General features: G+C 40.0%; 1 protein-coding gene across 1 annotated transcript; it reads left to right on the top strand.

Moving 5' to 3' along the window:
• Positions 1 to 26: 26 nt before the first annotated feature.
• LOC111002675 lies at positions 27 to 16494 on the top strand. The gene is made up of 22 exons (XM_022272863.2): positions 27 to 5254; positions 5346 to 5538; positions 5850 to 6158; positions 6466 to 6599; positions 6723 to 6851; positions 7075 to 7162; positions 7460 to 7555; positions 7999 to 8136; positions 8219 to 8359; positions 8443 to 8562; positions 9248 to 9636; positions 10079 to 10428; positions 10497 to 10686; positions 10758 to 10928; positions 10999 to 11170; positions 11253 to 11374; positions 11446 to 11645; positions 11714 to 12792; positions 13213 to 13574; positions 13659 to 15398; positions 15663 to 15754; positions 16005 to 16494. Exons 1-22 carry the CDS (start codon positions 264 to 266, stop codon positions 16064 to 16066), a joined length of 11268 nt encoding a protein of 3755 aa, XP_022128555.2. The 5' UTR covers positions 27 to 263; the 3' UTR covers positions 16067 to 16494.
• Positions 16495 to 16570: the final 76 nt, after the last annotated feature.

Below are 16570 nucleotides of genomic sequence, written 5' to 3'. Positions count from 1 at the left end.
TGGGTGTGGTATAATATGGAGATTTATTATTAAAAGACTCTGTGATTTAAATTTGCTCGATATTTTTAAGTTTAGGCACAAATGTGTGAATAATGCGACATATAATATCAAAAATTGTTTTTAAATACTGTGACTATGATTAACGATTATACTATATGTATATCTATACGTAATTATACATAGCATAACGCTGTTAAACCGCTGTGTAAAGTGATTTTTTACCATGAAAGTAGACATATGTTTGTTAAAACAATAATAGTAAAATGTCTGAAGAAGTTCATATTACATCGAAGCATTTAACGACCACCGAGGAGGAGTTTGAAGGGTTTCAAGCAAATTCGATTTACGAAGAAGAAGAATTTATTACTTTATCAGATCTAGTGTCTCCTGAGGAGGAGGTCACAGAGTATTCCTACAATTGTGCAGCAGTGCTGGAAAATAGTGACATTAGTGAAAATTTACGTTACGAACAAAATGACGATTTAGATGTTGGTCTTTCAGAAATCAAAATTGACGGGAACTCACTACAACATTTTAATTCAAATTATACCCAAGATTACGTAGAACCTCAATTACAGACTAAAAAAAGAGGTTGTATAACAGAAACTGAATTAATTATAAAGTCACAGACAGCTGCTACCATACTTACAACTAAAAGAGGTCGAGGAAGAGGCAGGGGGGGAGTTCAAGGAAGAGGTAGGGGAAAAGGCAATGCAGGAGTACGGGGAAAAGGCAGAGGAGGAGTACAGGGAAAGGGCAGGGGAGGCAGAGGAGGACAACGAGAAAGAGGGGGAGCTCTACGAGGAAGAGGCAGGGGAGGACTAAGAGTTAGAAGCAGGAAAGGACTACAAGATAGAGGCAGTGTAGGACCACAAGGAATAAGCATGGAAGCACTGCCAGATATAAGTGAAAAAAATTGTAACAATGAAACTCTTACAGAAACTGTAAAAAGCCCTTCATCAAGTAGCTATGAAACTCCGATGGAAATAAAACCTTGTGTTAGTGTTAAAAAATCAAAAAGAGGAAGAAAAAGTGAAAATGTTTCAAATTATGACCAAACTGACTCTCAACTTGTTCTTACTAATGCTATTGATGTTACTTCGACTAAGAGTAACTTAAGTAATTCTGAAAAAAAGCCTAAGAGAGGAAGAGCAAAACCAACAATAGAGAGTGTGACAACTAGTCATATAACTGAATCAAATAATTCTAATAACTCAAACAGTGGTGATAGAAAAGTGACCAAAAAGAAAGGACGAAAAACAAAGTCAAAACAAAATATTGATAATGTAAATTGTGACATTTCAGAAATAAATATGACTGCTGTTATTACTGATATAACTTCTTCTATTGAAAATGATCCCTTAATTAAGGACAATAATAAAGGTGATATACAGAAAAATATTATTGATTCAAGTTCAATTGCTATAGAAAATAAAGAAAATGATGAAAATAGTGATATGGGTGACGATATTTGCTTAAGTGAATTAAAATCTCAGCTTGAAAATGTTGTTTCTGATATTGAGAAAAACAATTTTCCTTCTGAAAATGACTTGCACAGTAGAAACTCTGGTAGCAATGAATCTTCCAACATCCTCACAGAAAATCTTCTAAATATACCACTTCCAGGTAATACAGAAAATAACATTGTAGAGCCTACAAAAAATGAAATAAAAGAAAATGATAAAATGGAGATAAAAAATTTGGCATCATCTCCAAACTTTTTAGAAACTAAAAGACCTTCTCGAAATCGAAATAAACCTGTTTTTAAATATGACGAAACTGGGTCAGAAGATGAAGACCCTTTTGCCAATATAGAGCTATCAGATGATGAGCCCAATAAAAAGAAAAAAGGCAAATATAACTCTGATGATGAGTATGTACCAGGAAAACAAAGAACCAAAAATTCCTCAGACTCTGATGATTTTGAGAATGAAAATGAAGGAAAATGCAAAAAAAGAAAATTTTTTGACAAATATGGAAAAATTAGAAGTCCTAAGAAAAAACGAAGCCAAAAGCTAATTGACGTCCAAGAACATAAAGGAGACTCTTCTGATATAATAGATATAGAAGACTCCTTAAAAAGTTCGGTAGTACTTAAAAGCTCCCGGGATGATATTACTGACTTTCTTGCCAAAAAAATTCAAGGAACAGATATTAAAATATTTAAAGCAAAGCCAACAGGTACATCACAGACATCCTTTGAAATTCCAATAATAGACCCAAATGAGCCTAAAAAATGTGTTGAATCTTCTGCTCAGACAAATAGTATTAACATTAAATCAGCTGGTGTTCAGACAGATACACAGTATGAATGCGGCATGATGAAAGAAGTCACTTTATCTTCTATTCAAGCAGAAAAGGCTTGTGAGTTTTTAAAAAATATTGTAAGTACAACTGCTGAATTAGGGGAGCTTATGACCCAAAAGTCTCAGGAGTTTATTGCAAAAAAAATTAACACAGATCATGTAACAGATACATTGAAAATGGATTATTGTGTTAAAAAATCCTTCTTGTTGTTTAAACTTGCCAAGCATAATCTGTTACAAATGGAGGAAGACTTAGAAAAACAATATGAAGATTTTTTAAAAACTAACAACCTAATTCAGTACAGAGAACAGAAAAAAGAAATTACTCCACAATATAGAGAAGACAGTGATTGTGAAATTATTGAAGTGGCAGACTCAGTGTCAAAAAAAAGAAGTTCTAAAGAAAAAGCTTTTAATCCTAAAACTGTGTTTTTAAATAAGGAACTTTCAATAAAAATTGCCAAGAAAACACAAGAACAACCAGCAAAGCAGAAAGAAAAGATAAATGTTAAGGGAAAACATACTGTTTGGATAAATGATTCTATAATGGTGAAAAAAGTTAAACCTACACAGTCTTTTTTAGCCCAGGACAGCCGAAACAAAAAACCACCTGATTATGTTACATTGGAAATGGTTAAAAAGTTTTTTGATGACTACACAAAACAAAAAATGTTATTAATTTGTAAAAGACTTAACTCTGTTAAATGGTTATCTTCCTATCAAGAAATAATATGTAATTACTTTATTAAAGGAACCAGTGATATTGGGAGCTCTCAAATTACTGAAAATTCTGCAGCTTCAAACTGTCTGTTAAGAACTAACAATATATCACACATAATGAAGTCAGATAAATTAAGAAAAAAAAGGGAAAATGATATGATGAATCCCAAAACCCTATTGACTTTATGTATAGAAAGTTTTCAGAACCAATATCATAAACCAAACCCAAAGACTTTGTTTACTCTTTGTGTAGGAAGCTTTCAAGAACCATCTAAAAGATTCAGTCCAAAAAGTTTATTTACATTATGTGTAGAAAGTTTTCAAAAATCAAGCCATGATCCAAAATCCTTGATAACAACTTGTATAGAAGTTATTCAGAACCAAATTCTATATAGAAATGCAAGCTCTGTAAAAATTGATTATCATCAGCAAGATGATTCTATAACACCTTATTTTCAAAATAACAAAGTGAAGTCTCTTAAGTTTTTATGTTTAGTGAATTTGAATAAGCTTTTTATGATAAATTGTACACAAAGCAATATTTTTAACATTGATACAAGTCATATTGAATTAGATAATAGGTCACCTAAACCTGAAGTTAAATGTCTATCTACATTATGTTTTATGAAAATTCAAGGACACTATCTACCTAACAATCAAAACAACTATGTGAATTCATTATCACTTATAACTTTGCAAATTATAAATAAACTGATGTCAAATCAACTTGTTAATACAAATTATAATAGTCAAAACAATGTAAGAAGACAGATGGAAAGAACTCAAGATACATTATACTTAAAATTAAACTTAAATGAACAAGTGGTTACAACAGAGTTAAATGAGGTGGGAGACTATGAGAAAGATAGTGACAGCGATGATTACTCTGACTATAATTCTGAATCAAATTATGCAGAAAAAGCTACAGAAGCAACTAGTTGGGTCTCTAAAGTTCAATTGCACGATTTACATTCTGGAGCCCAGTCTTTACTTCATAGTGGCAATCAAGAAGATACTAATATAATCTATAATGTTTCTTCAAAAGTTTGCAGACTGGAACAAATAAAAATTGAGCCAATTGAACCAGAAATAACAACTTCTTTAGAAGCTGTTAAAGTGGAACCCTTTGATGTAACTGACAATAATGAAAGCATTATTGCATCTAGCAGCTTTTTAACTAAAGAAGAGTTTATTGATCATATATCTGAAGAAAACAGACCACAAGTAACCAAAGGATCTTTTAGCTCATTTGATGTTGATGTATTTGAGTCATTTGTGCAGTCAAATAGGATGATAGAAGATATAAATACAACTAATTTAATATCACATCCTGATGAGATCTATAGCCAAAGTTCTCAAAGAATTCGCAGGCAATATGATCCTGATTCTGATGAAGAAAATATAAATTCTGTCGACAGTATGGGTCTATTAGTTCCCCAAAGCATAGAACAAGCAAAGGACAGTTTGTTAGGAAATAGTTCTGATGATGGGGTACAGCATATGGATAAGGCAGTTAAAAAAAGGTATTTTCGTTCCCAATCAGGAAAAAAGATGACTAAAGGATTGACAAATACTACAGAAAAAAATTTTATTGGAAAAGAAGTAGAGAATTGTGCAAGAAAAATGAGAGGCAAAATTAGATTAGAAGAGAAACGTGACTGTGATACACCTTTGATATCAAGAAAAACTAGGCAGGCTGAATTACCTGAAACAAATGATAATAAACGTGTAGCTGAGAACATAGCTAAACCTTCCACAAATGAAAATATTATTTCAGAGAAAGAAATTCAATGCAATGACGTGGATTCAACTGAAATTATAACCCGAGACAACTCCAAAAATTCCCGGAGAACTAAAAACTGGCATAAGAATAGTGATAACAATCATGATAATTCACTGAATTATGACCTAGATGTACCTTCTGAACTGTTAGAATGTGAACCAGATATCTCAATTGGAACTAATAATATATGTTCTGTAAAATTTAAAGAAACAAATATAAACAAGTGTAAACCCACGTCTGAGCAAAATTTGGAAGTCAACATGAAGAATGAACTGAAATGTGTTGAAAGAAATGGTTGGAAATGTTACGAAATAGATCATAAAGATTCCAAACTTTATGATGAGGTATCGATTGCATTAGAGAAGCTTCCTGAATCCTTTATTAAAACATATATAAGATTTCAAGGTATTACAGATAAAAGTGAGGACGACACGGAAGTTGATAGGTAGGTTCAAATATATATATGTAAATATAATAATATGTATATATGATATATAGTATATGATATTAATATGATGGAACTAATTTTTTTTCAGACTAACAAATTTAAATTCCTTACATCGTCATTTACCTAAAGGTAAAGAAAGTCGCACAATCAGAGAACGGAAGAGCTTTAAAAAAATAAAAAATGTAGTCATTAAGCAGGAAAGTAACGATAACAACAATGACAATGAGCATTTTGCAGAACTTACTCCTTCCGAAGATGAAACTGCCGATATATTGGTCCCAGTATGTAAATTATTATTTAGCGAACACACTTTCTTGTTTTTGAACCTAATTGCTTTTTAATGATATTATAAAAAGTTATCCAGGGGCTGTGTTAACTTGCTTTGCTCCTCAAAGAAAATCCACATTGTTGTAACGTGGTGGTATGTTTCAAAATCGGTCTGTATTATCACTAATTACAACTAATCAACAGTTTGTCTCCCGTAAATGTTTTCCTTCCTTGCTTCTCTTTCCATTTCATGTATTATATTTGTCAATTTCATTATTTTTCCTGTTATATATTTTATCTAATAGTCGTTAATTTTATTGCATAGGAGGTACAAGATACAGACAACAAACTGGCAAAGAATCTTCTTTTGGGAGACGATGAGAGTGATACAGAACAAGTAAATAAATCGAATGTATGTATTGATGTGAAACAGGAACCGGAAACTTCACAAGGAACTAAAATTCATTCAAGTACCAAAACGAAAGTTGCAATGACCGCTGATGGTTTAGACGTCATGCTCACAGCAGATATAATGATGAATAAAGAATTAACTCTCCTACATACTCCAGTCGCTCTAAAGGAGGAAGTGGCGCCGACAGATTCGAAAGACCTTCAGAAAATTAGGAACTCATTCGTGAGTATGGCGAAATATTTTTATATTTTTTTACAGGAGGTAAGAGGCTCGCTCACTTGCCTTGCCAGCCTTTAAAAATCGACACATTCTTTTGAAGAACCCTTAGTGGAATTGGTTCCATTTCACTGAGTGGACTGGTGGGCGCCAAAATGTGCCTTAAAAACACGGTTGTGGATCGAATTTCATAGTCCGATAATCATTACACTAATTATCTTGCCTTCTAAACACATACGTTTTAAAACTTAAACAAGAACTTAAACATTAGAACTTTTTGTGGCGATTATTTTACGTTTATATTTGATTATAGAAAGCTGGCGTTAAGAAGTCAAGACAAAGTGCTCCCAAAGATGACGATGACTCTTCTTCAGAAGAAGAGAAGCAGTGGGTCAACAGAAAAGAAAAAATGCTCAAGCGAATGGGAAAAAAACAAGAAATCACTCAGTATGTTAATATTTAATAAATTAAAAATCATTATTTACTTAATAAAGCCTATAAATATATAACATATAAATTTCAACGTACATAATTCAATATCTAGGACAGTAAATTCTTTTGTGATTCCAGAGAGGACGAAGCGAAAGGAGCGAAACGAGTGAGCGAATTTATTGAAAAGTGTTGTGATGGACCCAGGCCTGTCAGGGGAAGAGGAAAGAGATCCCGGAAGAAGTTACTCGAGAAACGGAAGCAGATGAAGTAAATATGTTTTCTAATTGTTATTGAACTTCTAGAAAAAGTATCCTATGTCCGTCTCCTGTTCTGAGCTACCTCCCCACCAATTTTCAGCCCAATAGCTTCAGCCGTTCTTTGGGACAATTGGTGTAACTATAACATTACATTATTGTATATTTAATGTAAGACATGTTATGTTAAGGTCAAAGATTTACTAATAAATGAAAGCTATTAATTCTGATTACAGAGTGTTAGCTAAAGAACTTTTGTTTGAATCTGGATCCGGCAAAAGATCCTCGCAAACCTACGGGAAGGGACGACGTAATATTCGAAAGGTATTTGATTTAGGCCAATCGGGTTTTGGTTACACAAACCACGTTAACGATGGTTGGCACGAACTGTTATAATATTCATATTTTTTTTTCCGTAGCCATGTTATTTTCTAAATTATTAATATACCAGCGATCAGATATATCGATATTTAGTAGTTTATATTTTCCCTTAAAGTAAAATCCCTCTGCTATTGTGTCTCTAAATCAAAGATCACCCATTAACATCTAGCTACATTTTTTATTTATATCCGTTTCTGTGTTCACGTTTGTGATTGATTTCATAAGTCAATTATTTGACAGGTGATAGACAAGAAGTCCCTTCAGCGAGACACAGTGAGGGCGAACATGCAAGAGTTCGAGAGGAAACAGAGGCTCGCTCATCGTTTGCTTGAATTGGTAATTTATATTTTACGAGAATTATCTACGAACACATATTTTTTTACATGGGCTGGAAAGAGGACAGTTATTCCTAAATCTTAATTATTGGCGATTAAATATAATACCGCATTTACATTCAGCCGTAGTGAGCAGAGAAGTGGGCAGGACTTCAGTGCAGTGGCAGTGGTCCTGCCCACTGCTCTGCTCACTACGGCTGAATGTAAATGCAGCATAAAACGAATAACTTTTTATAAAATGAAAACACTTTAAAAGCCAAAAAGGTTGAGGTTGTCCACACTTGCTAACCATTAAATTTTTGCGGGGTAATACGTAATAATAGGATATTTGGTTTGTGGTCGCGGTAGAACTGTATTACCTTCTATTACGTCGACGTTGTTGTTTTGTGAACGAATGTAGCAATTGAGAACACTATCGTGCAATGTATAAGTAAATAATTGCAGCGAGAACGACTGGGCTGCGAAGAAGGTGTGAACGTGGTCGTGATAAACGGCGAACTTTGCCTGGAGTACGACTTTGACAAAAACGCGCCCGTCGCCAGCGTACACCCCTACTTCACCGGCGTTATGAAGGCGCATCAGGTTCGTTTCGCTTCCTTTTGATCGATTCGTCCGATCGTCACGCAAAATCGTATTGACAATGACGTGTCGCCCGTTTTTTTAGTACGAGGGAGTGAAATTTATGTGGGACGCCTGCTTCGAGACCGTGGAACGGGTGAGCGGCGGCCATCCCGGAAGCGGTTGCATATTGGCGCACTGTATGGGTCTCGGGAAGACCCTGCAGGTCCTGGCTCTCTTACACACGGTAAAGGCTCTCTCAGTGACGCATGGCATGCCCCAGCAGATGCATTAATATAATTCAGGAATTGATTAACTTTTCCGTTTCAGGTTCTCACTCACCCGATGCTGAACATGCGTCGGGTGTTGGTGTGCTGCCCTCTATCCACTGTGCTGAATTGGGTGGACGAGATTCATAAATGGATTGGTCCGGTCACAAACGAAATTAAGGTGAATTTTACCAAACATATCGTTACATAAATTATAATAATAATAATTTTGCATTAAATTATATTGAAAAAAAAAATAGTTTTCCTGGTCCCTTAAAAGGTCTTGTATCAACCGCGGAAATAGATAGAAAATACTAGAAGGTGGTGTGAATACGTGAATGTGGAGAATTTTCTAGTAATAATTTATTCCGTTATTGCCGTACGGCGTCCAGGTCGGGATCGTCTTTAGGAGCCTCTTCAGAACCTCTTAATCTTGCTCGAAAATCTTCCTTGTCTTTTTACCAGCTCCGTAATTCACTTTTTCAAGCAATATTCTACTACCGCGTGACGTACATTTTTTAAAAACGAGTTTCGACATGACGCAAATAAATGACTTTTATTCCTCGAAAATAAAAGAGAATTGATTTTTTTATTATTATTATTATATCAAATTTTTGGGTGGGAAAGAATATATAAAATAAATAATGTCTGTGTCAAGCCAGTTTTTTTTGTTTCATAGGAAAATATATTGCAATATCACTATATTATGCGTCGGCCCTTATTAAAAGCCTAAAATTTCTTTTTCATCTAAAAAGTGAGGCCACAATTGCAGGTAGGCATTATTAAGTTCACGCTGAAACTATGATCTATTATAATTGTCGCCTATGACTTTTTTATTATTTAATTCGAACTTTGACATTTGACAGGTGTTCGAGTTGTCAAAACTGAAGAAAACTTACGAACGGGCTTACCAATTGGAGGATTGGTACAGCGGAGGTGGAATATTCATCGTCGGATACGAATTGTTCCGAAGTCTCACGACGCTGGACGCGGACATCGATGACGTCAGACCGACGATTATTAAGAAGATTCGCACGGCCCTGTTGGAGCCGGGCCCCGACGTGGTCATATGCGACGAGGGACATCTGCTGAAGAACGACAGCTCGGTCTTAGCGGTGGCCATGAGCAGGGTGACCACCAAACGCCGCATAGTGCTGACCGGCACTCCGATGCAGAACAACCTCAGAGAGTACTACTGCATGGTCAACTTCGTCAAGCCACACCTCTTGGGGACGTATTATGAGTTTTCAAATAGGTATTTTGTACTGTTTTTTCCTTTTCAAACTACGATTTTCAGACCAGTGTACGGTTCAGGGAGATGAGTAATCAAACAATCGGATGCTCGAATAATGCTGTATCTATACCTATTTGATTAAATATTCCTTTAATACTAGATACAGAGCTATGGAGCATAGATTATGCAGAGATGACACCACCACACTGGCCCAGGCCCTCGATCGATTTTGTGTCTTTTATCCTAAGCATTGGCGAATAAAACCGCAAAAATTCTGTCGCAGTACTTTTGAGTTTCTCGCGAACAGACATGTTTCGCTCGGTAAGCGGGCAACGTCTACACTTTTCTCAATCATATATCTCTCGAAATACTGATTTTATTAAGAGGTTAATAAAATCAGTATTTCGTAGCTCGAACGGCCGTATCAAAATTGCTTTTTCACTTTTGCAAATTGAATGTTCAGATTCGAAAACCCGATCATGAACGGCCAGCACCGAGACTCGATAGAGGAAGACATAAGACTGATGAAGACCCGGACTCACATCCTGCACAAAGTGCTGGAAGGTTGCCTCCAGCGCCAGGAGGCCTCGGTCCTCTACCCTTATTTGCCCAAGAAATACGAGTACACGGTTTTCATCCCCTTGACCGTGTGCCAGCGGAACATGTACAAGCACTACTTGGAGAACTACGCGAGGAGGGGCAGGCAGATGGTGCTCAAGGACTTTCACACGCTGCAGAAGATCTGGACGCACCCGCAAGTGCTGCACAACTTCCAAACTAAGGCCAGGGACGAGGAGAATAAGAATATTAAAGGTATTTTTTGCCATAGTCTTAGCTCAGCGGCAGTAGGCGGACGTTATAAGTGGAAGACGAAATTTCAGTCGAAAAGCTGGAGGATGACCTGGCGCACGAAGACATCGCGGCGTCGGAAGACGTGAAGCCCGCCCCGACGGAGGTGTGGTGGCCGCAATACCTGGAGGGAGGCGACACGCTGGACTCCTTGCACTGTTCCAACAAGTTCCAGGTCGTCTTCGACCTGCTCGACGAGTGTGTGGCCCTCGGGGACAAAGTGTGAGTATTGTTCTCACGCTCAGATTTTCCATCCGTGGACCGTTTCGATGACTATCATCCTCCATAAACAGACTCATATTCTCGACGTCCCTGTTCACGATGGACACCTTGGAGTACTTTCTGCGGTCGATCAACAAGTGGAGCTTGGGGCGGGACTACTATCGCCTGGACGGCTCGGTGCCCGCGGAGGTGCGGCAGAAGTGGTGCAGGGAGTTCAACGCGCCGCAAAATCATAGGACCAAGTGAGTTTCGTCACTTCCGATGCGCACGTCTGCCTCGTCGCGACCTTCAGAGAGCTGTTCCTCCTTCCAGGCTTTTTCTAATATCGACTCGAGCCGGCTGTCTCGGCTTGAACATGACCGCCGCCAACCGAGTCATAATCCTCGACACGTCGTGGAATCCCGCGCACGACATTCAGAGCATCTTCAGAGTCTACCGATTCGGACAGAAGAAAGACTGCTTCATATATCGTCTCGTCGCTATGGTGAGTAGCCCCGCCCCGGGTCGGGTTTCGAGCCGTTTTACGTGAATCGCTCCGAACAAAAAGTTTTATCGCATTGCTCCAGGGCACCATGGAGCAGAAGATGTACGAACGGTCGGTGACAAAACAGGCGGTCTCCTGTCGGGTCGTCGACGAGCAGCAGATCGACAGACACTACAATTCGGCCGAACTCACCGAGCTGTACAGGTACGCGCGGAGGCGCCGTCGTGTATGTCCGTTCGTATACCCGCCGAAGCTATTAATCTCGTTGCGCGCAGCTGGGACGAGGAGGGCTGGGGCGTGCTGGCGGGAATGGCGCCGGGCGTCCGGGACCCGGCCCTGCTGCGCGTGGCGGGCGCCGGAGCCGTGCACGCCGTGCGCGAGCACGACTCGCTGCTGCGCGGCTCCGAGCCCGCGCTGCCCGAGGACGAGCGCGCCGCCGCCTGGCAACAGTTTCAGCTGGAGCACGCCGAAGGACGTACGTGTGCCTCCCTCCGAGTCCGGAGCCGCGACCGGAGCCCTCGATTCATCTTTGACGTTTTACAGATCGAGCCCACGTCGTCACAGCCGCGAAGCGGATGGATCAAGCGAACCGCCGGCTGGACGCGAAGCCCCCCGCGGGAGCCTTCGAAGCTCTCGCCTCGACGGAGCCGGTCGCGACCTCGAAGACCGCGAGACCCAAGAAGAGAGCGAGCTCGGCCGACGTTCCCGACCGGCCCGAGAGGGAAGACCCGCCCGGAGACGACGACGCAGAGCACGAATTAGTGAAGAAAATTATGAAGATACTCATCTCTCACAAATTTCACGAAACCGCCAAACCGGAAGAGATCACCGCCCTCGTTGCCAACATTAGGAGACTCGTCGTGTCCGGAATGAGCGGTGATATTTCTGTCGACGAACCGGTGGCGAGCAGCATCGCGGCGGTGCTTCTGAGAGACCTGAACTCGGCCTCGGACCTTCCGGCCGCCGCCGGCGACGTCCCGGTGCCCGAAGGCGACAGACTCTCGGCCGGCGTGGGCGCCGGCACTGCCCACGATACCGATTCAGCTTCCGATAGAAAGAAACGCTCCACGCGCAGAGCCGCCTTGAGAGCAGAACGGACTTTCGAAATTATCGACGACGACCCGTCCAATCACGCCGAGGATGTCGAATGGGACGCGGGAGAGGGCTGCAAGAAGAAATCGAAATGCAAGCACAAGGAAAGCGAGAACGTGCGCCCGGTCTCAAGCCTATCCGTCGAAACAAGTCGAAAGCTGCCATGCAGCATCGTGATCAGCGATGACGAAGTCGACGATTCGCCCGTCTCGACGCTAGAAAAAAGGAACGAAGTCAAAACGGATTCGAGGCGTGAGAAGATAAAGTTAAAGAGGTCATCGAAACGGGATGTCGAGATCCCACCTGCCGAGGAGACTGATCGTGCGGAAGCGGTGCCTTTGCATCCCTCTCTGCTGACGGACGATAACTTCATAAAGATCGTGGCCCACACCTACTTGAAGGGAAACCCGATGCTCACGGAAGACGCGGCCGTGATGGCCGCCCACTACAGCACCAGCAAGGCACTCAAGGAGCTTCAGTCTTCGGGGAACCCCATCACCGACGGACCCATTTACGACGTCGCCGTCAAGGTATGTTTGCATTGGTTTTTCTTTTCATACACAAATCGCTTATGTGTAGAATATCGATCAGCTATCAGCTATAATGACTTATTTTTATAGAGCCGTCTGTTATATAGACCAGTATAATCTAAAAATGTATTTACAAAGAAATGCACGTGCAAAGTTATATTTAGTCTTATTCTACATCAAAGCCGTAGATCCCCAATTACGCTCAAGCAATTTGTTTAGTATCAGCCACAATTTAGCACTAATAATAACACAATAATAATTTGCTAACCGTATTATTATTCCCTGGTCTCTAGCAAATAAAATAAAGAAGTTTAGTTTCTCTTACACCACTAACTTCTACGATACTTTACATTTCTCTCTTGATCTTCGAATATAAAGAGCACATACCTACAGATTGTTTGTATTTAATTTTTGTCTTAGGTCCTAGGTAAAACTCTTTTGAAGAAAATGCATCTGAACAAATACGTGTCTTCTGCGTGTGCCTCCACTCGTGACAAAGAAGCAAAAGCACAAACCTCTACAGCGATTAAACCAAACCACCAAGTCGTCGCCGCATCAACGCCGCCATCCACAAATGCTCAGGTCATAACAGACGACGAGGACGATCTACAGATAGTGATTCCGAAAGAAAACCCTCCCAAGAAGAAACCCTTTGTAGGACCCAAGTCTCGTAAACTTCAGATGGAAGGAAAGCAAACTAAAGTCAGTCCACCGACCACGGCAAGTGTCGAGAAGCCCGAGACTTCGCGACCGGAAGCGAGCAAAATCTTCCCCGTCGGCATGTGAGTTTTTATGCAGTATAAATACAAATCATCACAAAGAAGTCAAATTACCAAAGTTAAAATATCTTTCGACATTTTTGACAGGTTCATCGGCCCCGGCCCCGGTAGTCCCGCTAAGAAATCTTCCTTTGTGGAAGAGTGTATTTTGCCTGATGACGACGATGACGTCAACCTTGCACCCGTTCACCCATCTTCAATTCCAAAATGTACACCCGTTCAGTCCGCGTCTCAAAATCGCTTACAGTCTACTCGGCAGCCTACTCGAGAGTCGACGCTCGCGCGAGGACCCGAAGCCGATACGCAGATAAAGTATCCCAAATTATTACCGAAACCGCATACCATACCTCTTCCCGTTCAAAATTGTCCTTCAAAACAGACGGCTTCTGTGAGTAATGCTTCCACGGCGGTTCGCCGGGTACCAAACGAAAAAATAGCTCCGAATACCAGAGTCAAAATAGTAGAGAAAGTAAGCGAAGCATCTGGAAGCTCTCAACCTAAAACGGCCAGTGTAGCATTTGATTCGGAACCTATATGTCTTTCGGACAGCGACGATGACTCCTCGGTAAACCCTGAAGGAGTCGAGATTCCCGTGAGTCTGACGTCCTCCTTTCGACAGGCTCCCGACGCCCTCCCGACCTCCGGCCCACTGTTGCTACAGACTGCAAGTTTCAAGGCCAACAGTCCGTTCGGTCTTCCCCCTGCGATCAAGAATATGTTAGACCCGACGAAAAAATATTATTGGATACCTTCGTCATCGCTTCCTTTTCTTCAGAAGCAAAACGTCGTTTTGAAAGATGCGTCGATTCCCGGCGTTAATACAAATTCGGTTTCCAGTGTTTATACACATTGCACTCCCAGTGTTAATGTATATTCGGTTCCCGTCGAGAACGACATACTGCCGAAGGAGAATCCTTTAGCCAGTAATGTGCTAACCGGTGATGGACAATTGCACGTACGACGAGTTTCTACGACCGCTTCCCATCCGACTATCGCTCAGCCTTTGCCGAAAGCCGCCCACGTGACGTATGGTACTAGGCAGAATATCGCTTCGAAAGCTAAAAGCACAGCCGGCTGTGCGTCTAGCTCTGTCGTAAAGATACATAAGAGAGAAAGTAGAGTGGAGATAAAATCTAATAATAAACCAGGAACTGTATCTGCTCGGAGTTCGATTCCGGAAACGAATCGTAAACAAAATACTGTATCCAAGCAAGGACTTCCCGATATCGAAATACTGGATGACGATCCTCCGCCGACTACGAGTACGACTACCAATCGTACGTATCGCACAATCCGATCACCGACTCCTCCCGATGACGATCCTATGTCAATTTTCAAAAACGTTGTTCACATTCAAGCCCCTCAGCCGGACATAATAGAAGCCATAGGAACAGCTAAGCGGACAGTTCCAGAAAACCCTCCTACGAAATCGAAAACGGCCAGTCTACAGAAACATAATATTTCCCAAAAACCTAGTGTCTCACTTCAAAGTGAGCATAAAAAGAAGTTAAACGACCTACGTAGCCAACCCACCAGCACCCTAATTAAAAAGACTGCGACATCTGTGTCCAAAAAGCCGGCTTCGGTCACACTCGATCTCACAGATTTAGAATCGAGCGAGTTCGATAAAAAGAGGCTCAGATTGGATTTACTTAAGAGATTGGAGAAAGCCAAATGGGCGAATGCAAACTTTAAAACGAACCTAAACACTCAAACAAACGCGAGCAATGCTAGCACTGACCTCAGAGGCCGAGGCTCCAGCCGCGTCAAGCAGACTGCGACGAATGCCTCCACAGAGCAGAAAGCCTGCTCTTTTGTCGACTTAACGTGAGTATTGTAAATTATTTAACGATGAAGTGAAATAATGAATTATATCTATATCTACAATATAACCAGTCAAATCGCTGTTTTAATACATCAATGTAACTCGTATCTCGTAAACTGCTATATTTTTAAGTGAAATTTTAGGCACATGGGGTTTTTTACGGAGGGAACGTCATCTATTGGGGATTATAACTAAAGAATTAATTTTCAAAGAAGTTTCATTTCTGACATGTTTACTGTTTTTATTACAAAGGTATTGTTTTACAGGGCATTCCCTGTAAATACACCGACAAATACGCCTAATATGGACAATAAGCGTCCATCGCCGTGGTCAAAACGTGATATAAAGAAACCTAAAAGTGAGTATTTTATTAATAGAACAAAAATATTAACAACAATGTTTCCTAAAACCATATCTCTCTCTAATAAGGTTACAACCTCAAGAGTCGTTATGACCCTGAATGCAGGCCAACCCTTCCGTTCACCAGCGCCTTGCTGGCTGTCTGCTGGTGAACTCTTCTAAACACAGTTCAGTAAGAGCTGGTCATTGGAAATTATGCATGGAAAAATAAATCTCCTAAAGTCTGAATAAATTGCACTTTGTTCCAGGGTTGCAAACTCTCGAAGATTTCGACTTGGATGATATTGACGATATCACCGAATTAGAATAGGATCTTGTGCTACTACTGTATTTGCAGTGGGAAAGTATTTTTTAGAAGTACATATATTTTTGTTGTCATGTGAGAAGCGGTCCGTTAACGAACTGAAATTAAGTGATTTTTTAATTAAAGTAGTCTTTGTTAATTTAGGTATGAAAGTGAAGTTTTGCATTTATTCTATTACAAGGAGGATTCTGTTTCCATCGTGAATACGTATTCGGTTTTTTTCTGACATTATGAATAGACTTTTGTTTTATAGTGACATCTCATTTTATGTATCTGAATGAACGAAGCTCCTTTTAATAATAATAATTATTATATATAAGTAGGTATATTTAAGAATTGATCATTAACGTTGTGATTTGTTAAAGTGAAGGTTAGGCTGAGAGATAATATTGTGTCCGAGATGTATCTTCGAAAGTAAAATACTATTATGCGAATTTGTCTTTTATTTCAAAACCACTCTCTATTTAATTATTAAATCGACGGTTTATCTAATCGTCTACATATTATTAA

This window comes from Pieris rapae, chromosome 3 (assembly GCF_905147795.1).
Source record: "Pieris rapae chromosome 3, ilPieRapa1.1, whole genome shotgun sequence".
NCBI lineage: Eukaryota > Metazoa > Arthropoda > Insecta > Lepidoptera > Pieridae > Pieris > Pieris rapae.
This window is presented reverse-complemented; position numbering and strand designations above follow the sequence as displayed.

Excerpts from the sequence above, each read along its gene's own strand:
- LOC111002675 (XM_022272863.2), top strand. The coding sequence starts at position 264 with ATGTCTGAAGAAGTTCATATTACATCGAAGCATTTAACGACCACCGAG. Across the intron at positions 7,556-7,998 it reads CTCATCGTTTGCTTGAATTG|CGAGAACGACTGGGCTGCGA; the intron begins GTAATTTATATT and ends AAATAATTGCAG. Across the intron at positions 10,429-10,496 it reads GGAGAATAAGAATATTAAAG|TCGAAAAGCTGGAGGATGAC; the intron begins GTATTTTTTGCC and ends ACGAAATTTCAG.